Source organism: Melospiza melodia, chromosome 12 (assembly GCF_035770615.1).
Source record: "Melospiza melodia melodia isolate bMelMel2 chromosome 12, bMelMel2.pri, whole genome shotgun sequence".
Lineage (NCBI taxonomy): Eukaryota > Metazoa > Chordata > Aves > Passeriformes > Passerellidae > Melospiza > Melospiza melodia.
Window position 1 is genome coordinate 23,843,872 of NC_086205.1, and position 25,736 is coordinate 23,869,607.

At 42.8% G+C, this 25,736-nt stretch overlaps 1 protein-coding gene across 1 annotated transcript in view; it reads right to left on the reverse strand.

The window, feature by feature from the left end:
* Positions 1-25,736, reverse strand: part of FNDC3B (fibronectin type III domain containing 3B) — a 184,332-nt gene that overhangs the window by 37,064 nt on the left and 121,532 nt on the right. Inside the window, exons 8-19 of the mRNA XM_063167317.1 lie at positions 22,533-22,690; positions 20,316-20,375; positions 17,464-17,602; positions 17,087-17,140; positions 9,654-9,778; positions 6,662-6,836; positions 5,909-5,995; positions 4,148-4,286; positions 3,536-3,607; positions 2,948-3,066; positions 1,450-1,555; positions 475-647 (exon numbers count right to left, since the gene is read on the reverse strand). Of these exons, the coding sequence (XP_063023387.1) occupies positions 475-647; positions 1,450-1,555; positions 2,948-3,066; positions 3,536-3,607; positions 4,148-4,286; positions 5,909-5,995; positions 6,662-6,836; positions 9,654-9,778; positions 17,087-17,140; positions 17,464-17,602; positions 20,316-20,375; positions 22,533-22,690 (1,407 nt within the window). The remainder of the gene's footprint in view (positions 1-474; positions 648-1,449; positions 1,556-2,947; positions 3,067-3,535; positions 3,608-4,147; positions 4,287-5,908; positions 5,996-6,661; positions 6,837-9,653; positions 9,779-17,086; positions 17,141-17,463; positions 17,603-20,315; positions 20,376-22,532; positions 22,691-25,736) is intronic.

Genomic DNA, 25,736 nt, shown 5'->3' on the forward strand with positions numbered 1-25,736 from the left:
CAGATCTCTGTGGACATCAGACAGAATTTCTGATGTATTTAGGAAGGCACTTCTTCCAAGGAAATAATTTAATAGAAAAGTCTCACTGAATCTATAAAGCACACATTTTTTTTGGAATTAAATCAAAAAAGTCACCAGGAGTGTGCGTTTCCCTCAAAACACACCACCTGAGTGAAACTGCAGTTCTTGTTTTTAGACACTTTAGATTTAAAACAAAAAAGAAGGAAATGCAACAGAATGAGGATGAAGAGAATCCTCCCTGCGAACAGCTGTGACTTTCAGCAGGGATTTGGCACACTTGGGAGCAGCCGATTCTGGCCAAACCCTACCAGTACTCAAAATCTCCTTTTAAAAGAGACCCAGGTCTAAAACCGCAGCTCCTCCTCCCACGTTACTTTTGAGCATTTATCACATGTTTTTTTCCTTTGCCCAGCTGAGGAGCAGCCCTGGCAGCACCCAGAGGTGCCCACGTACCCCGCCGTCGTTCAGGGCCCGCACGCGGAACCCGTAGGTGGCCCCGGGCAGGAGGCTGCCCACGGTGCACTCCAGCTCAGCCCCGTGGTACACCTCAGAGACCACCTCCTCAGGGGCCGTCATCTCCACGCTGTACTCAGAGACAGGGCAGCCGCTTTCCGACTCAGGGACATCTAAAAGAAATCATGGAATTCGTTAGTAGCGTTAGGGCGTGCGCCAGAACGGCCATTTTTTACTGCACACGCCACAGAAGTGTGTATTTCTGCTTTTGTGTATAGATAGAAGATATCTCACAGATATAGTCTATCTATATAGATAGAGACACAAATTTTGTGTCTCCCTTTTGTTGTGGGCATCTTTGTTTTTACCCATGAAAACAATGTATTTGATGATACCTGCATGTTATGTTACAAGTCAGTAGCACAGAATCAAATTGCCTGGGGATCAGAAAAACAGCAGCCACCAAAATGCTTCCAGCAATCATTTGGTTGGATTTTTACACTGGTGTTGAAATATATTTGACAGTTAGAAATTTTACTGATCCAGAATTTGGCTTAACAAGTGATGCCACAAAAATACTTGGATGCTGCAAGATTAACACTGCAAAGAAAACACTCTGTTGGAAACTGGCATCTCTCTTGCATTCTGAAAAATGTTCATTTTTTGACAACTTAGTGCCATGAGTGTAGTCCAACATCTTTGCACAATAACAGGGGTCCAATAGATTATGCGTTATATTGTGGATCAAGATTTAAATGTCACCCAAACTCTCAATATGTCCTAAGATAAATTTTTGAACAAAAGTTATACATTAGAAGTACCAGAACACTTCTGCCAAGCCAATATTTCAAAGGAATAAAAAAAAAAAGATTTTGAGTCACACGGTGTTTTTGAAATAAAAGGAGAGATATTCTAATGAAGCTGATCCTTAATAGCCCTGATAGGGACAGGGCTAAAAAACAAAAAATGGCTTACCCCACTGCAGCTGCACCTCCCTGTGCCTCGGCTTGCCCAGCAGCCGGGGCGGGCGGCAGGGCCCCGGCGCCACGCTCAGCGTGCGGACAGGTAAACTCTCGGAGCACTGGGGGAAAACAGAGCCCAGTTACACACTCTGGAATGAGCACGGCTCAGTGTCACCCTGCCAGGAGCACAGCCCAGTCACACCTGACAGGAGCACAGCTCAGTCACACCTGACAGGAGCACAGCTCAGGTACACTGACAGGAGCACAGCCCAGTTACACCTGACAGGAGCACAGCCCAGTTACACCTGACAGGAGCACAGCCCAGTTACACTGACAGGAGCACAGCTCAGTCACACCTGACAGGAGCACAGCCCAGTTACACTTACAGGAGCACAGCCCAGTTACACTTACAGGAGCACAGCCCAGTTACACCCTGGAATGAGCACAGCCCAGTCACAGCTGACAGGAGCACAGCCCAGTTACACCTGACAGGAGCACAGCCCAGTCACACCTGACAGGAGCACAGCCCAGTCACACCTGACAGGAGCACAGCCCAGTTACACCTGACAGGAGCACAGCCCAGTTACACCTGACAGGAGCACAGCCCAGTCACACCTGACAGGAGCACAGCTCAGGTACACCCTGGAATGAGCACAGCCCAGTCACACCTGACAGGAGCACAGCTCAGGTACACCCTGACAGGAGCACAGCCCAGTTACACCTGACAGGAGCACAGCTCAGTCACACCTGACAGGAGCACAGCCGAGGCACCTCTGCCACGGCCACCACCTTCAAGGTGAGCCACAGATATGGAACAGCACAAAAAATTGTCTTCTACCCCCACCACTTCATGGAAATTTATATAAACAGTAAAGCAGAGGAGATGCTATCAAGCATGTCAGTACAAATACAATTAATGGAGTTCCTTCATTAGCATTCTCAATACTGGGCTCTCTGTTTTAATTTTCCTCAGTCTGAAAATAATGTCAAGGCCTAAAGTACTCAATCTTAAATGAGAAAAAAACTTATCAAAGCAGGAGGAATAAGTGTATAGGTACTGAATTAAAATCAAAGAGGGGAATTACAGGAATTGGGGTCTGAAATAAGGAACCCAAAAACTTAAAGGATTCAGCCCTCCAACAAACCATCTCTTTCTGCATCCTCCAGTCAATACAGGGTCAAGCACATGAGAGTCTGTGGCCTTTTTCAAGCTAGTGGCCACATCATATAAACAGATGGTCTTTTTCTAATGTAAATATAAACAACTACAGATTGCTTCTGAGGAAACCAAATCTCACTAAACTGCAGCTTGCTGAAAAGAAAATTATGTACACACAGAAATCTAAATTTCAGCAACTTGCAGCATGACATTAACTGCAATCAGTGTAGTTTTACTGTGCTACAGCGGTAATACTTCCCTTCTTTTGAAAGCAGAAGTATTTTACCAAAATTAGCAGATAAATTTCTGAAAAATATAAACCCAATAGCCCTAATTGTTAGATAACACCCACCTGACTGTGTCCACCAGTGCTGATACAGCACGCCCGGAGTTTATACAAAGTGCCTGGTTTCAAGTGAGTACAGGTGTATTCTGTGGCTGAGCCACTATAGGCCACTTCCCACTGGTTTGCTAAAAATAAGATATATCCAAGTTTAAAGAAGTGGAAAGCAACACATTTAGGAGTGTCCAGGAGAAAGGAAAATCTTCCCCAAATGACATAGTTCAGGAAAATCATTATTATCACTATGAATGTTATTTTCCACTTGAAGACATAACACATAGACATACATGCAAATACATATACTTAAAAATAAATATGAGTATTATATATAATGTATAAATGCACAAATATATGCACACAAATATAAATAAAAATATTTCTAGATTTAGCAATATAACCTAAAATTTTGTCATTATTAGTAAAAAACCCACTACAAAACCTTCCCAAAATCCAACCCCAGCTCACCCAGGAATCCTGCAAAGTACATAACTGTTTAAATCACATTATTAAGGCATTAATTATAATGACCTAAAGAGTCAGGACCTCCATATAGTAGCCACAGTGTTTTGAAATTGAGACAACTTGTCTCAGGTTTACCTTCTGGACTTCCTTGAGAAATCTCCAGCAGATACTTTAGGATTTCTGAACCACCATTATCCTGTGGAGGATCTGGAAAAACAAAACAAGAAAATGAGTGAAAGGTGACAAAACAATTATCAAACCTGCTCCTGATCCACCTCCTTCTCCACAAACTCCTCCACAGTAACCACACCAGGTTATGGGCAGCAGAAGGGGGTGACAGACATTTGTTTTCAGCATAAATCAGACTAAAGGTGCTGGATAATGATGATCCAAACAAAATGTATGGAAAAAGCACTGAAAGGGAGGCTGTGCAGAAGTTTGCCCCATTAATAAGGGAAGCAGCTGGAATGAAGCTGCACTGGGACATGAAATGGAGAGTGAAAAGCCTGAAGATGTACTTGAGTGAGAATTAATCAAAACCAAAACATTTTTGCTTCTGAACACACAAGAGCCTCTACAGACCTTTTAGAATATTAAAAAAAATAAGCTGTCAAGTTCTCCAAACACATTCAAATTTGGGCTGAGAAGGAGCATGAAAAATCTAAGTTCTAACACACATTTATGCCATTTTATTTGCATTTCTTACGACCCCAAAAAGCTCTGCTGCATCAGTCTGAGCTGGCTTACCCCACTTCACACTAAAGCCATGAGAGGTTATTGGCCCCTTGATCACAGGTCTGGTGGGAGGTCCTGGCCTGTCTGGGCTGGTTGTGCAGACCAACACCTCGCTGGGAGAACTCTTCCCTTCCACGTTGGAAGCAAACAGCTGAAACAAAACCACAGTGAGTTTACCCCTGTTCACACTGCAACTGCTCCCCTGGCAGTTCTGCAGCAGACTTCTGTCAGTAATTGCACAAATGTCACATCCCAAAGTGTGTGGGATTGCAGTAACAGATATTAGATTGTCATGATGTTTCTTTACAAGCCACAGTGATTTCTTCCACTCCCACCATCATGACATGTTTAGGATAAACGCAGTGCTGGTTTTCCCTTTAAAAAAAAGTCACTTTTTAAAAATAACTGGGTCAACTCGCAACAAGTAGTTTTCTCATAAAAGAAAAATAAAAGAACTATAACAATAACAAAATAAGAAAACTATAACAATAATTTCGGTATTTTTGTTTTGGAGGTATTTCTAACTGCTATTTATAAAGTAATTCAGACTATCGGTAATCACACAATTAAAAGTCAGATCAAAGTTGTGCCTGTAGCCAGTGACACCAGGCTAGAGATTTGCTCTGATACCAATGCAGTTTTGTAAAATCCATGTTTAATTTGAAAGCAGGTCTGCAAAGAAGCACTAAGGGATCTCTCCTCTCACCTGCCACAGCAGCCTTTACAACACTAAGCTAAAAGGCATCATCTCAGAGTGACAGCACAAAAACTTCCCAATCCTTTGGGTAGTTCAGGCAACTTCACAAGGTTTTGTGTCCCAGAGAGCAGGACAAGAGCATTCCCTGTGAGGGTGGTGAGGCCCTGGCACAGGCTGCTCAGAGATGCTGTGAATGCCCCATGGACAGAAGTGTTCAAGGCCAGGTTGGAGCACCCTGGTCTAGAGGGACGTGTCCCTGTCCACAGCAGGAATCCGGTGATTTTCCAACCCAAACCATTCTATGACTTTATGATTTTTTTCTTTCTGTTGCTCCTGAATATACTAAGACCTAGAGAATCCAGGTGTTGGCCTCACACACAGCTTCTGGCCATCTCCAGAGGGACACCACACATGGGTGGCTCCTCCTGTGGACAGGGATGGATGGAGAGCAGCACCACAGCTGATCCTGGATAACCCCACTGCCTTCTCCTCAACAGCAGCACCCAGCACTGTGCTCTGATCACAGGCCGCAGCACAGAGAAGAAAACGCTGAACTTGGTGTTTGCAGGAAGACTCAGAGCATCTCTCAGGGGCTCTGAGCATCCACAGAGGAGAGGACACCAACACCTGCTAAAATCCAGCTCCAGAACCAGCCACACATTGATATGTGAGACAGAAAAGCTTCATTCTGTGGCTGCCAGGGGAACACAGGCCCCTGTGCTGGCGGGGCACCTGACAGTGTTTGCTGCATTCTGTACAAGTGAGATGGCATTTGTCACCAGGTTCTTGGGAGCAATGCAGCTGACTGTGACCACCTCACACCCCGAGCTACATTTTTACAACATCCTCCCACATGGTACTGAGAACTGTGATTGATCCCCAAAGTCTGAGCAACAGGCTCTCCTGTGTGATAAAGGCAGAAATACAACTAACAGTTTCATATATTAGGTCACAGTATAAAGCAAATTTGTACTTGATGACTCAGTTTTGGAGGGAGCACTAAAGGATCCCTGTAGTGCCTGGAAAAAGCCCAAACCAGAAAACACTACACCATGACAAGAGGAAAAAGGCTTTACCCTGAATTTATACTGTGTGCTTCTTCTGAGATTCTTCACAGTACAGGCTTGCTCCTCTCCAGTGTACTTTGGGTGAAACACGCTGTCCTAAAAAAATAAAAATCAAACAAATTCCTATAACTGAGGAGTGTGTGAAAGTGTTCCCTGTGTTAGTCTGTGCCTACAACGTTACAGCAAAAGGGCTTTAGAGCTGAGTGCTTTAAAAAAGAAAACAAACAAGAAAAAACAAACATATAATACATATAACAGTATTACTACTACTACTATCATTACTACTATTATTATTACTACTACTACTACTATTATTTTTAACTGCAAGGCCACAATACTTTTTTTTTAGAAGAGACATTTTGCAGCTGCCCTGAATAATGTTATTTTGCTGCAAAATCAGCACAAAACCAATTGTGGCAGTTTAACCTGCTACAGAACTGGAAGTGACAGATGACAGAACACCAGCCCACCAAGGAGCAGCCAGGAGGACATGGCACTCTGACCTGGCCAGGGACAAGCTGCCCTGTACCTCACAGAATCCTGTGTGGCTTCGTGAATAATCACAGATGACAGCAGAGATTTTCAGCTGAGGATTCCCAATTCTGCTGTGCAGCAGAGCAAATCACAGAGCTGCACCCTGCCAAGTACCCAGGACTCCTGGAAGGCCCTCCAAAGGAACAGTCCATGCTGTTCTCAGTCATCTCCAATTAATAAATCAAAACTCAGTTTAAGTCGTGCACTTCGTGGCAACACAGCACTCACATTATCCTCTTCCTGGATTTCCAGGGTGTAGGAAATCACTTCCTCTGGTGTGCATCCCTCTACTTTGTTCCACTGCAGGGAGATCCACGTCACGCCAGCGCGGAAGAGCCGCGGTGCAGAAGGGGTCTGAGGAATATTGCCTGCAGTGTAGCAAACCACCTCCTGGCTGTACCCACTGCTCAGAGACAGAGCACACAGAGAAATATTAAATACAAGCAAACAAACCTCCAAATCCCCCCCGAGACAAAGAACCAAGCAAAAAAAAACCCAAAAACAAAACAACAGCAACAGCCAAAAAAAATCCAAAAATTAACCCAAATAAACCCACCCCACCACCACAAAAACACAAAGCTAAAGAAACCTAAACCTCAATGTATTTAGAGAAATATTTCACATTTTCAAAAAATTTGGACGAAGTTCAAATTTCTCAGGTGGAAAAGATGAACATCCAGTTAGGAAATGCCAGAACTAAGAATAGAAAAAAATGCAGGATAATGTGTCCTCACAGTCATTTTTACAGATCTTACCACAATAACACTGGAAAAAAATATTTGAATGCCTAAAAATTAACTTGGTATTAACTGTGGAGGAAAATCTCATTTAAGAAAGGGGATCCAAAGTATAGGAAAGAAAGTCTCAAGTGTTCAACTTTTGGATGTTGAACCTGAGACGTGCAGAATACCAGTTCTATAAACTCTGATCAAGCTCTCAAAGGAAGATGACGCTGCAATTTTCAAATCTGTTTGCAAAGTACAAAACATACCTTGTACCTTGAAGTCACACCATGAACTTAACACACAGAAAAAGCCAAATCTCCCTATTCCAAATTTTCTTTCTCAAAAATAACCTATTTATTGAAATACACTTACATTTAAATAAAGCACCTATAACGAAAACCCAAACAAGACAAAAATCATCCTACATGGTAAGTCCATAAAAGCATTACAACAAACCAAAGCCATCTCATGACATGAAGTGTTAGATGACATTATCATGCCTTAATTTTGAGTGCTATATATAAAAATAAGGCATGTGTTGCTGGTGCTTATCTCACAGATTAGCACAGAACAGCTGACCATAAATAGTTTTTAGCTCACTCCTTCCTCAATAGCCTGAGGGGAGAGAAAAAAGGGAGAAAGAGAAGAAACAAAAAAAAAAAAACAAATGGGGGTAGGAGTGTTGAAAGATGCACTAAGATATTTTAAAAATCTGGAATCTGGCAAAGAAAAGAGCTGCCAGAACTGGGAACTCTGCACAAACCCAATTCCCTTCCAGTTACACTTAGCAGGTCCAGCTCAGCCCCCCTCTCTCTCCACATTATTTCAATGGGGAGGGAATTAATCTTGCAAGAAGTTGGAAAAGGGACTCTGTGCACATGTGAGTGGTCTCAGTCCATGTCAGGGAAAACACAGGAACCTGAATAAAGCAGCTTTCTAAAGCTATAAATTACTGAGAGGCTTGTGCTCGAGAAGACAGAACAATGCAGGAGTCTCTCTCCACAAAACACATTGTTATAAACCAGTGCTGTTTCTTTTGTGTCCTTGCAATAATGATTAGATCCTGTTTAGCTAAGGAGGACAATAAAGGAGTGCACAAGGGCACTGGATGTTTGGCTTCTTCACAGCTGAACCTTTCCTGGCCTGCCCTGCTTGCCTGAGCCCAGGAGCACAGTGTCCCTTCTCCGGGCACACTCTGCCCCTCAGCTGCAGAACATTTCACCCCAGCGCTCCCCAGCAGCTCCCAGAGGACTGAACTAAGTCTGATTTCTCACCCATCCTCATGTGAGTGCATCAGTGTGTGTGCAAGGAAAAGCAGAAGCTAAACCCCATCTTTCAGAGCTTTGGATGCCCTCTCCCAGTCCTGCCTGTCTCTCCCTTCCTTCCCACCCCATCAGCCAGCCCTGCCAGTCCTGAAGAAGGAAGGGACTGTACTGCTGAAAAGAGACAGAAGGGCTTTGCTTTAAACCAGAAAAATAAATATATCAAGATTCCTTTCAAAATCTGTAACTCAACTTCCCCTTGCTTGTTTTTCTTGGTTCACAGAGGTCCCCAGTGGGAATTTTACATAACAGATGTATTCTTTTCGCATTAGGACCAGACCACAAAACACCATTTAACACCTCAAAAGGAGCCTATCTGCTCAGGCTGATCTCATCAGCTGAAGGTACACAGCAATTCCCTGGGAGGTGAAGGATATCATCAAGGAAAGCCTGACTTACCTTGAAGCATTAACAACAGAGCAAATGTCAGATACTAAACTCAAAACCATTGTGAAAAATGCATGTATTTTACGATTGGCTTTTAGCAAATATTAAAATGAATATTATATGTGTTGTGTTAGAAAGTAATGCTGTATTAATTCTCTTAAGTACTGTGTTAAATATAGTTTTAGGTAATAAAAATTGTTAAAATAGAAACTATGCTGTGTAGGATACATTTTTTAAAGACAGGACTCCAGTGAGATAGCAGCCACAGGACACCTGAATCTTTCAGAGAAAAAGAATTTATTGCTCCATTATCAGAAGAAATGAACTTCTTCCTGCCTCGAAGGCACTGTTAGGATTGGGAGGAAGAAGCTGATGATGACCAGACAGAATCCTGTGTTTGAATGGAATTTATGCATCATGGATGAAGTGTATGACTATGCAACAGGCTATTGCTTTTAAGGGTTAATCCTTTGTTAACAGGTGTCCTTTTTCAGGCTTGTGCTGCCCAGAAAAAGGTACCCAGACATCCATAACTCTTTGTATTTGTTGTCTCATATTGTCCCAATTCAAACTGCCCAAAGTATTATCACTCTAATCGTATTACTATTTTTATAACCATTTCATTACCATTAAACTTTTAAAATTTTAAAAACAAGCAATTGGCGTTTTTCACACCACGAAGAGAAAAGAAACGAAAACCCCCCCAGAAATTCCTCTTTACTGATGGGTGAACTTTTCAAGCAGCCCTTTTTGTCAGGGAAGCTCTCGGTTCTCTGAGGAGCTCACCTGGTACCGATGTCGTTCTGGGCCGCCAGGCGGAAGGTGTAGCCCAGAGCCGGGCACAGCTTGGTCAGCTTGCAATGCTTCTGGCTCCCAAAGTAACACTCTCTGAAACCACTGTTCCTCTTTCCCTGCAAAGAGAGTAATCTGTGATTGGACTGCTATGAAACAAAACCACGCCATGCTGGTTTCAGGAGCGCTATCAGAATGAGATGTTTCCGTAAAGGAAGCTGTGCGAGCGCTGACAGCACTGCTGTGCTCTGAAAATCACACAGCTCAGCAGAGTCTGCTGTCACATCCCTTCTCCTCTCACCTTCTGGGAGTTGTGAGATGTGTCTACAGCACACTGAAATATAATTTATCCCACTCATAATAAAAAAAAAGTGGGAAAATGATGAATGAAATGAATCTCTGCATCTCCTCGGAGCAGGGATAAAGGCGCAGCCAACACTTTGCAAGCACTGTTCTCCCCCGAGCATCCCTCGCTGGGATTGTCTCAGCAATTCCCTATCCCACCAGAGGGCTCTCGCTCCCCACGCTCCAGCACAGCCAGCAGGACAAGCTGCTGGGACCTTCCCCTGCTCTCCAAGGCAAAATTCCTCATCCCAGAGGAATATCCAGCGTGCCAGGCTCTGCACCCACCCACTGCCCCGAGCACACCGCGTGCGAGCAGTGAACAGGGATTTCTGGGGAAGTCTGGAACTTTGTAAAGGAACTTGTTTGCCAGAGGGATGGTGTTTGGGAGCTTCACATCACCGTGACCTGGAGCAATGATCCATCCTGGGAAAGGCAGCATGAGGCAGCATCCCAGAGGGAATGGAGGCACTTCTCCAGCTCCCAAACACGAGGCAGAATCCCAGAGGACATGGAGACACTTCTCCAGCTCCCAAACACTTCTTCAGGTGCTGGTTTATATATCAGCATTGCCGAGCACAAGGACATTCAGAAGTTCTCTCCCTGACCCCACCATATTTAAAACAAAACCAAACCCTTACCAATGCAGCCCAGCTTGGCACACCCTGGGGCAGGAATAAAGCCCAGCTGTTTGCAGGACAGAGTAAACTGAAGGAATAATTATTCCCTAAAGTAACAGGGAATATCTGGACTCATTCTAGGCCACACATGGAAAATGGTCACATTCAAATCTTTCAGGAGAAAAGGCATGGACTGCTCAGCTCCTCAAAAATAATATCTACCAGTACTGGAACAGCCGAAAGGAGTTTTAATTTCAGTACTCAAATACAGAATTATTGGACATTATGTCATTATTTATTGTTATTTATATATAAAAATATTTAAAATACATGTTATTTATGAAAATAATTTAAAATTGGGTACATTGTGAAGTACCCAAAAGCCCACCAGAATGGAGGTCTGACAAAGCACACCCATGGGCTCCAGCACGTGCAGAAGACAGGGTTATGCCCATCTCTGCAACTTCCTCTGAGTGAAAAGTTCTCCTGAGCCATTTACTAGTTTTGGCACACACCATTTTTAATTTTTATGTACCATTTTTAATTTTTACTGTACCATTCACATGGGAGTCCCGCTGAGGCCAGCAGCCCCACCTGCTGTGCCTCCTTGGCCTCACTGTGCCCTCCCACACGCTGCTCCTCCTCCATGCTCAGAACATCTCCCCTAAAGAGCTCCAAAATGCCTGAGTGGGACACGCATTTTTCACTGGCCCACTCTCCAGCCCCTGCCAATTTCCACCTCTTCTCCCTCGAGAAGGGAAAAGCTCCCTGAAAGGTTTGTAGTGGATCTCCAGGATGTGTTTATCGGGCTAGAAACAGCCACAGAGATGATTTCCAGCACAGCACAGCAGTGTGGAGGCACTGAAGGGACGTTCAGCACGCTGGCAAACAGCCAGAGCTTTTATTTATACAGTGGGAGCCTACACTTGTTCTAGAACTCCTTTACACACAGCCTCCTTCAGCTTCACCCACCTGCTCCAGCACTGCTGCACAGCTCAGGTAAATTCAGAAGGGGAATTGGAAAAGAATCGTGAAACACAAAGCAAAAACAGTTTGTAAATGAGGAAAATATTTACAGATCTAAAATCCCTAGCCATAGAGTGCTATGGTAGAATTCCTAGTTACAGAGTTTTATGGTAGAATTTCTTTAGCACAAAAATAACAGGTGAGCATACTTCTCAGCTCACCAGCAACAGATTTAAAATGCAGACTATATAAAACCTAATTAGAAATCTTATGTTTCAGTAAAATATCCATTCATCAGTTCAGCACTACTAAAAATAGATTTTTTCCCCTATGCAAACTCTTCTTTTACAGGTTGAGTTGTCTTTAAATTAATTTTTCCTCAACTCTTTAATGACTTCACTGCTTATAAATAATTGAAAACATTTAATTTATTTTGGATTTCTCTTTAAGAATGCCTTTTTAAAAAATAATTTTCCTATGCTTTTTTTCCAACAGAACAAAGTGACCAATTGCTAAGCATATGGTCAATAAAACAATGCTGGCAAAAAAAAGGGAAATCATGGAAAATCTCACCTATAGCACAATGCCTGAACTGAGAGCAATGGGCCAAACTCTCATTTGTCAGCCTGGCTGGTTAAAATTTTGCCAAGACTGCCAAACATTTAAGGTATCCTTAACTTTATAACAGCACAAACCCTGATATTGTATATATTTCTCTTCCAGAACTGGTATTGTACATTCCCCAGACTCACTCAGAGACCAACTGGTATTCAGATTACTCAGACTGGCTGGTATTTTGGATTCTATTGGCACTAATTGGAGAGGCTGGCCGATATTTCTAATTATCCTGGCATTAATAGCCTGGAAATAGCCTCTCTGCTCCTTCTCTCCCAAGATTTATGAAAGCACTAATGCTGGCATAATTATAGACAGGAACAACTGGCAGGCTGGTACTGGCTGCCACCCAAGAGCCTTACAGCTTTCCCAGAATCCTTCTCCTAGTCTTTGTACACTCGGCATCCAAGTTTTTAATCCTTCAAATAATGTTTCGTAAGTTGCTTAAAATACACTGTATCGTTTCTGCGAGGATTTGCAGTCCCCACATTGCAGAGGGAGAGCGCTTTCCCCTTGCCCAGCCTGGGGGAGGCTTCTCCTGCCTTCTGTCCTCCAGGACAGCCCACCCTGTGCTGGACCGTCCTTGTCTGAGGGAACAAGGAGACAACTCAGCCCCACAAACCCATCCTGCACTGCACAGTGCTCCAGCAGTGTTTAAACACCATCACGGCTCTGCTGCTCTTTCAGCAATACTGCAAGCTGCACGCTCACCCAGCGCAGGGTGCACGGCTTTCTTTGGAGTGTGTTTACTGAAGAAGGGATCTGAGGTTTGAAATGGGTTTTGTTGGCCGACTCGAGGTTTGAAATGGGTTTTGTTGGCTGATTCGAGGTTTGAAATGGGTTTTGCTGGCTGAGGTCCCTGCAGTAGACGCAGTAAATAAACACGGGAGGAGGAAGGGGCGGCTGCAGGTACAGCAGGGCAGGGATGCAGCAGCACAGCCCTGCACAGGGCTGAAGCAAAGCCCAGCACACATCTGTGAGCAGCACGCAGCACTGGCATCTGCTGCAGCCACACCAGCACCGGCTGCCGGGCTCGGGTCGTGCTGGCAATAAAAAGGAACAGACTGAAACTCAATCTGACACAGAGCTGAGGAGCAAACTGTCAACAATTAGTGCAACACACCCTCAGAGCTCTGCAGAGGATTTACTGTGCCAGTTATGCAAGTAACTGAGTTTTCTCTAGACACAAACACTCAGGAGGCAGAAAAGGATCTACAAAACATCCCTGAATTATACCCACACCCCAGTTTTATGCAAGGCTCTCCTCCTGTATGTCTCACAAGAGTGGCAGAGCCACAGAACAAACTCAAGGAATAAACACAAACATGGAGCTCCCTGTACCCAGCCCTGGTAAATCACCACTGAGGTGCTGGGCTCACATTATCAGCTGGTATAAACAAGCACATCTCTGCTACCTCGAGGAATTTAAAACTCTGTGGCAGAACAAAATCATCCCCATTTATCTCTATGTAAACTTCACTATGAACTATCCATCATCAAATCATTAAGTAGTGTGGTATTGTATCAGTCTCTCTCTGGAGTAAATTAAAGTGAGCTGCTTACTGGGTAAGAATTAAAGCTGCTTTGAGCTCTGCACAGAACAGGAACACACACTGTGTGAGAGGGATGTCCTTGTCTCCGGCTCAGAACATTCCTGCCCTTTCCCATCGAGAATGAATAGGATACTCTGGCTATCCATATACACAAGAGAAACATTTATTTACTACCACTTAATCACACAACAAGCATTTCACATCTAATTAGCAACAAAGGCCTGGTTCTTACAGCAGTGCCAGCAGCATTTTTCAGTGCAGCTACAGTTTAGTGATTTTGACGAATGCTGGCATCAGGGAAAGCATCACCTCCTTTACAGTCATGTTTTCTGTTTGGTATATTTTTAATGCTATTTTTTCCCCTGATTAGCTTTTTGCTTACCCTGAATAATCAATCCTGGCACCAAGTCATCAATTCAGTTCAGGTTTTTGAGTTCAAAGTTCATAGCAAAAGAGCCAGAAGGTGAAGTTTTCCTTAATTACCAATTTTAACTGATTTTATTGCCAGAGAACTAATGCACCTGTGGTGCAAGCATGTTCCAAAATCCCAACGAAATCCAGAATACCTGAGACAGGATCTGATCCTTACTTCTTCAGAGTCAGTGGAAATTTTCCTAGGATACTTCCAGTGTATCTGAGTGACAATTTGCTGAACTGATCTTTTACCCTCCTATTTAAAAATTTTCACACCATTCTTCCCTAGGAAGGGACTCTACTTCCTAGGCAGGCTGCCACTTTAGGGTATTTCTCCACCTTTATCATCTGACAGACTTCTTGCTCTCTGCTCTTGCAAAGCCCTCTCTGCTTTGCAGCCACGACTACATTTCCTTCTGATGGCTGGTTATTTTACCCCGTGCCTCACAGCTCATGAATGCTGCTCCAGCTGAGCTCTGGCAGTGTGCTCCCCGCTGCCTGGCAGCCCTCTCCTGTGCCCTGATGTGTGTATTCCTTGATTTCAGCAGGACACAGGGTGGCCTTGTGGAGAAGGCAGTGCTTGTGCTCATGTGGAGCGCACAGAACCAAGCTCGGGGCTGCAGGGCACTGCAAGTGAATTCTCTTTTGTACCTGGGTGCCAGATTTCCAGCAGCTGAGTGCACCTCACTGTCCCTCTGTTTTTTTAAGATTTTCTAAGCTTTCTAATGTTGACATTCTTGCAGTGAACTTTCTCACACACTCTCTGTAAATAACTCATTGTTTTGCATTCCTTTATGGAAGAAGAAAGAGTTGACAGATTGTTAGTTTGACCAGCGTCATTGGAGAGGTGGCACTGTCACCCTACAATCTGCTGTCACTTCTGAAAAACTGTAAATGTTAGGGTCAGAAAATAAACTTCCTTTTTTTTCCTTCACCTTGAGAACAGAGGTGTGTGCTTGTGTTCTTCCTCAGAGGCACAGCCTGCCATGGCCCATGGAAAAGTGACTGCAGCATCCTGCCAGCCACCACCGCATGGCATGGGGCTGCTGCAAACTCAGCCTGCATCCCCAGACTTTTCCTTTCACAGGCATTAATAGCAGGCTTCAATTTCAGTGGCTTAACGTTGCATTTCTGTCTCTCATCAGAGAAATAAGAGACAGAAATCTCTTATCTCTTATTTTTCTAAAAAATTTTTAGAGAAGCTACACCTGTGGCATTAACGGTGTCAGAAGCTGCCAGCTACATTTCAGCCAGGAGTCCTGTCAAACCATTGGAGATGCACCAAATTAATTTGTGCAGGGCCATTATTCTTTCATCTGTGCTGGCCAGCTATCCATTATAATCTCAGATTTCAGGGCTGTTACTGAGAAAACAAGGTAATTAAAACAGGTAGACTAAGGGAATCTGGATGCCTTATTTTTTCCCCATTGGGAGCTGAACTACCCTAAACCAAACTGCTTTTGCTCTGTGAAAAATTGGTGCCATAAGTATTCTTTCTGAAGACAAAATTCTTATTAAAGAATTATAAGGACTTTAGAATTGCCCTATATATATCCAAAAGTATGCCTATGCTCCATGTAGTCAAAATGAACATTACAGTATTTGCACTGTATAATTATCTGCTGATGGTCCTTCTGACAGGACTTCTGTAGCTTCCCTTTCCTTTGCAGACTGGAATCATCCATGTTTCCACTGCTCTGTGCTGCTCTGCTCCTTCAGCTCCAAGTTACTGGAAGCTTTGGAAGAAATCACAAGTGCACAATCCAAGTGTCATGGGTCTAACAGGACCATCCTGGCCCAAGCTTATGGAGAAATCTCTCCTTATATCCTTTCCCAGACTTCACACTCCCCTTTTTCCCTTCTTCAGTGACAACCTTTGGTTTTCCACTACGAGCAGAGGGACAGCAAGTCATTCTGAAGTTGTTGTTCATCTTTAGTTCAGGTTCTGAGGGTTTCTCACCATGCAGACCCCAGTAGCTGAGACAGTGCACACAGCAATGTTTGCACAGTGAGTGGTTCCAAACACCCAACAAGCAGCAGAACGAGCAGGGAATGTGTCACTAATGCCACGGTGGAAAACTATCCATAACAGAAAACCCCCTTTAGAGTATTTTTAGACTACAAAAGACCTCAAGAGACATTCCTCAGACTTTACAACCAAACACCCTTTCACACCCTTCATTTCCCCACTCATGACTTTTATTTACATGTTGTCCAAGCCCTTTCTGTCATCCAATTTATTCTTTTCCTTTAGAGATAAAACTCCCTGACTCATGCTTTCTGCAGAAATATGACTTGCAGAAAGGAAAGGGGGCAGAAATTAGGGGACAGAGGGAGGACTGACCAGAATACACTCCCAACAAATGCTGCACATCATCTCTCAGGGCACTCTCCCAACAGCCCAGTGCTCACTAACCATGGAAGATAATTAGGAGAAAACTTATTTCCTTTTATGTCTGGAGGGAGGGTAATTGCCAGTACACAAAGGACACTTATTTTGACCCTGAGTACATTTCTGTGGACAGGTCTGCAAGATCATGGTTCTATTTCTCTAAGACAGGAACAAGTGTTTGTTCTGCACTCAGCAGCAGAAGAAAGAGATCATGAACAGAACTGTAAGATACATCACAAGTAATTAAATAGCAAGTAATGCTAATTAAATAAAGTACACCAAATGAGCGATAAAAGATTTCAAGGGCACAGAAACAGAACATTGTCTCTATACAAAATAAATTGAATGGAAAGTTTTCCCCCCACTGCCTCTTTCACCTTTCCAACTCTTTACCTAATGCCATCAGGATTTCATTTTCCCATTTCTACTTTCTCCTGTATTTAATTACTTTTCTTTACTCAGCAAATCCTTGTAAAGTCTGAGTGCCATTTATTTGTGTATTTATTTCAACCAGTTACTACTTACCTCATCCCACTCCAGAAGGTAGCTGGTGATTTTTGAACCATTATCAATGGGTGCCTATGAACAAAAATAAACAAAAGGTGATTTGGGGAGTAAGAGAAAACAGCTTCACCTCCCCCAGGCAAATGAGCACAGCTTCAAGTGAAACCAAAGCTTTGCACATGTCTTGGCAACCTCTTAACCAATGCTGGGAAGGAGCTGGACATAATGAAACACACGCATTTTAAAAGTCAGGTCGGTGCACAGGAAGGGATTTGTCAGAGCAGGGCAAGTTCAAGTCCCTTGCTGCAAAATGACTGCCTCAGCTTTCAATTACTTCCAACATTTATGCTCACTGTCAGAACTTTTCCCCTGCTCTGCCCGAACCAAGCGTTACCCACCTTCCACTGCAAGGTTAAGGAGCTTTTGGTCCTGTGTGAGGCTTTGGGAGGGAAGGGGCTCTCTGGTGCTGAGCTGTGAGTGGTGAAGCTGACTGGCTCTGAGCAGGATCCTTTGACTGAGTTGTACGTTGCATATACCCTGGAACAGAATTGAAATGGGTCATAAATGTGCTGACACACCAAGTGGCACTGCCTGGGCCTCAGTGACCACCAAAGCACCCACAGCACCATCCACTAATGGCAGAATTTTCACAGCCCAATGGCTATCCCAGCTTTGCTTCACTTATACAAGAATGCAAAAAACACTACAGCAGAAGAGGAACAGTGTTTTGTGCAAATATTCCCATGGACCACTGAGATATCTTCATAATCTTTTCTTTCCACCAATATTTTCTTGCCTGTTGCCAGGCTTCCACACACTGTGGCACAATCCTCCTTGAAACACAACAGAGAAAAAAGGTATCAACTTTAATGCCTGGTTTACACCTGATCCACATGTACCATGTTGAGTGCTGGTCTCCTCCCATGGCTACAATTTTTTCCTACATAACTCGGGAATCAACATTTACTGAACCTCCATGGACTAGAACTAACACAGGCCAGCAACACTGCTGTGATAAACTAAAACTCTTCAAAGCAAATTCCATTTCAGGCAAATCCTCTATATGTCAGCAGAGAACACGCAGTGACAAATAATATGGGAAAGCAAATGGGATGTAGTTGAGCACTTCCTCATGAGGTGCTTTTCTCTGAAAAAGTAATGATGTTATTTTTCCCCTTCATTTTTTCCCCTTCACATTTTCCATGCAGCAAAAGAAAGTGCAAATTGGGAGTCTTCTACTCAAAGCAAAGTTCAGGCCATGACCAGACAATGACCTCTGAGTTGGCTGTAGCTATTGTGTGCTTGAATGCAGAGCTTAAGAAAGGGCAATTTCTAAATTTGTTTTCAGTAGATAAGAGTAATTTATGCACAATGGCCACCTACATAGAATCAAACCCTCTGGGGGAGGTAGACAAGATCTGGTGCTGCTTTACACATCACCTGTTAGCAAGCAGGAGCAACAAGAAGTGCAATTAATTAACTGAGCCTGCATCCGGCAAGTGGCACATGTGTGTGCTGGAAATGAGCGTGGCCTGGCATCCAACACACCCCACGAGGGAAATAAAACCGTGTGAAAATGAGCTCAAGGGGCATCTCCTGCAAGCCACTGAAACCCTGAGCACTGAGGGCACCACAGCAACACACCTGGAGGGAAGCAGGTGGTGGTTCAGAGCAAACCAGGCTGTCCCAGGCTGGAGCACAAGCACCTTGTCCAGCAGAGACAAAGCCCCGAGGGATGCTGCCAAGGTCAAGGAGACCCAAGGCGATCTGCCCAGTAACTGCTGGCCCCATAAATTTCTTTCCTCAACAGATTTATTTCTTCACAGTCATTAATACATAATGCAGTTTCAGCTGAAGGAAGTAAAAACCAAAAAACTATGGTGGAAAGCAAACAGCCGCCGCTTCAGTGACAGCTCGCTCCACTACAAACACTGCTGCTGCTTTGCAAGGCTGTCTGTTGTATTTAGTCACTCCTTTTTAAACAGAAGTTATTGTTAACTTCTCACAAACAACCTGTATTTGGCAAACCTGCAAGAAGGTGGAGGGAACTGTAGGCAGGGAGGAAGAAGTCAGCCAGGACCTGGGGCAAATACCCACAACACCCCTAAAAATGACTGAGACCTCAGCTGTGCATGGTGACCTCTCTGGTGTTTGAATTTGGCTTCAAAAGAGATGTTCAATGCTCAAAAGGAAGCTCAGTAGTGTTTTACAACCTTCTCCTTGTAACCATCCCTTTGCTGCTAAGGACAAGGCTCCTGCCCCATTCAGGAGCTGCATCTTTTCCTCATTTATGAGAAGTTCCTTCTGGTCTTGTGCTTCTACTTGAAAAGTTCATTTTAGGGCTCCACTAGAAACAATCCTTAAAAATAAAAATAATCTACAGTAGCAGAGCTAGATGGACACATTTTGGTGTTGGATTGGTTTCTTTTAACCCTCAGAAGCAATGTGTTGGTTCTTTAGTTTTACAAACAGGAGCAACCTTGATGTGAAACAGTGTGCCTAGCCCTTATCTGGAAAAACAGAAGGGAACAATAGACAAGAGTGAACAGATTTTTTTTTTAAAGGATATTGAAGGTAAGTGAACAGGATGTAAATTCAAAGTCTTGGTTCATAAAGTCTTTGAAAAAAAAGCAACATGAGCAGGTAACACAGTGTTCAAACCATCAGAGAACAAAAATAGAATGTGTTAATAGTTAATGAATGTGTAAAACACATCTTCAGAATCAAAGAGAAATATGTTATGAAAACATCAACACAGTTCAGTGTGAATCCATTTTTTTCTTGGAACAAATGCTGAAGTGACTATGGTCAGATGGATCTGTATGCAGCAGCTTTACTTCCCAAAGTGTGGCCTCCTTATCAAAAAAGTGTGGAGTACTTCCAGTGTTCATCTTACAGGAACTGAAGAAACACCAGGTGCTTGAGCCAAATTTTTAAATTACCTCAGATATCCTACTTTCATACATAAGCACTTCCAGGCCTGTTATCTATACAGAAATACAGATCATAAACTTATTTTTATCTCTCACTAAAGTAATGACAACACAATGAAAGATACTGTTCAAAAACACTCTCATAGTCCAAGATAAAATCTATGATAAAATATTTAGAAACCAATGAAAAACCCAACTACAGAGGTGACTAAGAAATTTTTGAACTACGCTGTATATTTACTTCAAAGTCTTTCACTTTTATTCTCATATCATTGAAGAGTTTATATTTAAGTGACATTCAAATCATGCTGACTCACCTGACATGATAATCTGTTGCTGGCCTAAGGTCCTTCAGGTGATATTCTAATTCTTCTCCACTACAGGAAAGAAATCCAAATAAATCAATAAAACCAAGTAAATCAATAAATTATGAAAAGCAATATCCCACATAGCACAGCTAGTGATTTTCTAGTGATAGAATTTGAAAGAAGAAAAATAATCCCTCCAAAGAGAAACAGTAGAAACCATATACCAACAATTTGTCAACACACTTCACATTTCCTGAAAACTTCATAAAGCTCCATATGCACAGAAGAAAAGAATTTATCACACCAAGTTATTCGGTAAACTAAATATATGGGTTCATTTCAATGCTACCTCATATTTTGTTGATATTTGTATAAAGCTCATTGTGGTTTTCAACCCTCCCAGAGCCAAAAAGAGCGAAACCCAAACATTTCTTGTTGTAGTTTCTGCATATTTCCTATTCAAAATACTTCATACACAGTGACCCACTGAACTTCAGAGGAAGACACAGTTTCTTGCACAACCATTTCACTTATTGCTCTCTCCTCCAGAACCACACTCCCTGTGAGGACCACAGCAAGGAGACATTTAATTAACACCCAAACAGCTGGACCCAGCTCTCTTTCAATACCAAGACAACTCAAAGCAAAGTGGTTTGGACATTTTAAGAAATAACCAGCATACAATCCATTAATTTCAAAAGCAGCCAACATAGTTAGGGCTATTCTTTTTCCTTCTGGCTTGTTTGCTCAGTCATGTGTTGCCAAATCTGTGAAGATTAAGGTACGGGTCAGTGCTTAATAAGTAATAGCCATCTCATGTAAGAGCTTGGCTTATTCATGATTTTATTAAAATATGGGAAACAAGAAAGCTCTCAATTTAGCATAAAGAAATATTTCATAGCTACCCAGACAAATACAGGGAGATGTCTCAAAATCAACAGAACAAAATCCACCAGAAAGCACACACCTGCTGGGTCCCCAGAAATCCACTAGCAAGCCTTCTATTTTTTATTTCATATAATACAATGCTTGAAAATCCAGTTTTTCCCCTCTGAAACGAGTGCACCTCCTTCCAAAGACAATGTATTCAGCATATTGCAGACTCTCTTTTGCCTATAGTAATAACAATCACTGCTGCTCCTGATGGAACATACCACATCAAGCTAAGGGCTGCACTCTGGCCAGCAGCAGGAGACACATCACCACCAGCAGCTTTAAAACAGATGCACAACATTTCATAACCAGGAGAAAATGTGCAGCCACCAAGCACAAGAAGTACTAGAAAAGTGTCCTTCCCACTTTAAAAGCTCAGCAGCACACACTTGACTATGGAGATGCTCACACTGGCTCACAAACAGCTGCTGTAAATGCCAGAAAAACAGAGTAAAATCAGGCAGCCTTTCCCTGGTTAATACCCCCTTTTTGTATTATCCAAGAGCTGCCTTCAGCATACCAAGAGGAATACCCTAATTCACAGGACATCTTAAGAAAGGAGATGGCTTGGTCTCAAGAGGTAATTCCTTAAATGCGCTATCACCTGGACTTTATTTAATGAGACTTGGGAAGGATTAGCTATTTCACAATAGCCAAGGTCACATCTCCAAATTCTCTTTCCTAGACGTCATTAGTGGGGGAAAAAGAAAGGCACAACACCATATGTGCTTGATCACAGAGTGAGCTCAGAGGATCACTGCAAGGAGACACAGAGAAATCCCTCAGAATTTTTACTGAAGCCTGCTGAGAGCCAAGTATTTGGGTTTTTCTGGGGAGCCTCTGTAACCTACTGACTGCTCCACTCCCTCCTCTGCTCATCTAAGACACCACAAGGCAACAAAGCCCTCACATTTTTCTTGTTAGCTGAAATAACAAGATTTTACTCTTCTAAATTCTGCAAGTCCACGCAAAATTAGCCCATTAGGAAGGCAGCTCTCCTGCCTGCATGGTGTACAGGAAAGGTTTTGACATTTAGCATAAAAGAAAAGGTAACCTTTTCACTGGCAATGGGAGTGATGGCATGGCAGGCAGGATGTGCCATGTGCCAGGGAGGTGGGATGGGGTGGCAATTAGGGACCTTGTGACATGCACTCCACCAGATCCCTGCAAGCTCCTCTGGTGAGGAAACGTGCCTTTCCTCTGTGACTGATGGCCATGCCAGGATACATCCTGAAAAGCTCAGAGGATTCACTCCTAATGAAACAAAGAAAGCGTAAAAATGCTGGTTTTTACCTGTAAATGATCTTGTATTTTCCATCCCTCCCTTTATCTGATAAGGCAACCTCGTAGGTACAGGTGTAAGGCAAACCGTTGTTGTGTCTATCTGCATTGAGAAGGCCAGAGGGAGGTGACCAGGACAGCAAAACTGTTCTTGCTTGAATATTTGTAACCTATAAAAAAAACCATCAGTTAACCTGAAATCTGAGGAAAAAACACTATTCTGTAAGCATTTGCTTTTTGCTTGCATCTACAGAATTTCTTGCAAAATGGAAATTTCTGAGTTAGAGTTGAAAAGTAAAGGGTCAGAAATGATCAACAACACAAACAAAAACACATATTCATAGCAAAAAAATATCTATAACAGATGAGAAATACAGAGAGAGGTTCCCCTGCAGGGAACTGGCTCATCACTGTCTGAGCATCCAGCAAAGGATGCCTCTGGAGGTACCTGCTGCTGTGGCCATTCCCAAAAGGTGTCTAAAACTAAATGGAACAAAGACTTCAACCTACAGATTGCTTTATGCACAATTATTTTTCTAAAGTTTTTGTTGGGGAGCTTTTTCAATGAAACTCTGATGGCTTTTTCAGTCATCCTGTTCCTTCTTGCCACTTGAAACCACAATAACTCAACAGCAAGTAAGTAGAAAAACCCAATTCAACCTGAAAATTTATGTTGGCTCAAAATCACAAGGGAAAATCATAATAGAAGTCCAGACTGTCAATTAAAAACTACGTTGCAAATCAACCACTTTGTGCCTTGCTAGAAGTATTGTGTGTGATCTGCAGTCACCACTGCAGGCAACAGCCCCATGGCAGAGGGGTAAGGAATTGTTTTTAATAAAACATGGAAAAAGTACCTCAAACTCCTGCACCAAACCAATTTTATCACCCCACCAGTGCCACTGTATTGTGCTGGAGAGCCAGGTTGACACAGCTGGCAGAACCAGCATCACCCTGCTCACCAGGAGAGCCACTGGCACAGCCAGCAGCAGCTTCCAGAGAGCAGCCTTGTTATCAGGCCAGGAAAGAAGAATAAAAAATCCCCCTGCCACTGTCTCAAAAGAAAAAGAAATAAAAAGCAATAGCTGCACTTGTTATCTGGGAAAGGCAGCACGTTCTCACAGTAGTCTGCTGAAATATCCCAGGGAAGCCTCAAAGTCTCCAAAAACTCAAATGCCCTGCCACCAACTCTCCACTTTTCATCATGAAAATCACGGTGTTTTTCCTTCTTAACTGTAGTGAATATATACAGAGTATTTTTTTAGTTAGCCTCCATATGGAGGAATCAAACACTGAGGGTTTATATTCTTTGTTTTTCCTATGCAACAAATTTCACTGCATGTGTAATTTTGACAGATTTTTGCAACACAAAGAGCAAGATGTTGTTATTTCAGAAGGTGTAACATGAATGCTGCAGGTGCTCAGTTACACATTTTCCAACTTTTGTTGAGACAAGTGAAACCCCTTACCCACAAATTACTTGGGGAACGGAGTATCAGCAACCAGCTTTCAGGGACTGCTTGTTTACAAATCCAGCTTCTGGATATCTTTTATATAATGGAGAATATTTACCTTCTTGTGTGGAAACGCATTGCTTCCAGCTGATGAGCACTGCAACTGTTGTGTCTGATACCCATATATCAACCAGATTCTTTCTGAGCAAGTCATAAATCCATTTTTAACAGCCTGACAAGTAGGTGACACCATGAAACGTCTCATCATAAACACCATGATCTCAAAACTTAGAGATTTTAATTTATAGCAGCACATTTAAATCTTGCCAAAATAAGAAAACCCTTATTCAAGCTAATGTGAAAAATAAGTTATAAGGCAAAAAGGTTTAAACAGCATCAAGCTTTCTTTGTAAAAAACGTGGACGTGCAAATTGTTTTATGAATTTTCATGGCATTTCTTGCTTTCATGGCATTTTCTTATCATATTTTTCAAATGCTATGAAATCAATGTTTATCTTAAAATCCTGGAGCAGTCAACCCTGATACTGAATAAGATACCTTATAAGAATCTTGAATGATTCAAGTAAGACAAATAAATTAAATTTTTTGAGATGTACACATATATGTATATACACACACATATGTAAATGAAATTGGAGCAGAGATATGCAAGAGCTAAAAATCTGCATTTAAAATAATATTTTGATCAAAAAGCTGATTAACAAGATTCAAATAAATTTTAGGGTTTTTTAACAGACTATGCCAGCTCAGCCCATCAACATGCAGTTTCTTTTATTATGGAAATATGCTTGCATAATTGTTTTTCATAAATTCAGACAGACTTGGAGCTGGAGGCAGGCTACGCTGCCAATGTTCTATTGAAATGTTTTTCTCTATGACTACTCCCAAGGACACACGTATATATTCCACATTCAGCCAAACTCTGGCCCTCCACGAACCTCAGCAATCTGTAAAAAGTTAGGGCTTGTGTTTCTTAAAATAAGAGAAAGTATCTTGTGGGCTAACTGCTAGGAACTGTCAGACTGTTACTCTGAAGCCAGCAGAGGATAGAAGTCCAAGCCCAGTTGCTAAGCTGCTGCTGCAGCATTAATTTCAGAGGGAAGGAGCACCCAGAGTGGCTGCTGGCTGCCTTGGAGCTCGTAGGTACACAGCAACTGCTGTTGCAGGCTTAGAAAAAAACACCAGAAATGGTTAAATACCAGCCCTGGCTGCACTGAGCACACACAGCAAGCGCGGGAAAGCAAGTGAGGGGTCACTGTCTGCAAGATAAGTCAGAAAAGGCAAATCTGTTCCCTCCCTGGGCTGTGCACGTCAGCTGGGAATGGATTTATTTGTGTGGCTGGAGATAAAGCTATCTGCTGCTCCCTGACCAACAGGCTGATACCATATCACAGTCACCTGCCAGAATCTCCTTCCATGGCCAAAGCCACCACTTAGTTTACCAAGGAACTCCTACCTGGAGCAGAAAGCACTAAGCTTTGCTGTGAAAAAAGCTTAGTTAAATAAATGGGGTTATGATATGTTGAGAATAACGAGCAGGCACTTGTAAAGCAGTTCAGTATCTTTGCCTCCATCTTTTCTAACTTAGACAAATACCTTTCCAAAGGTGCAGACCTGCACCAGCCCTCTCCAGGCTGTAAGGATGTAAGCTGTACCATCACAATGGTGGGCTTAATGGGCCCTTCTGAACTTGCAGACAGAAATACTTCACCACCACTTAAAACCAGCTCAGCGTTCATTA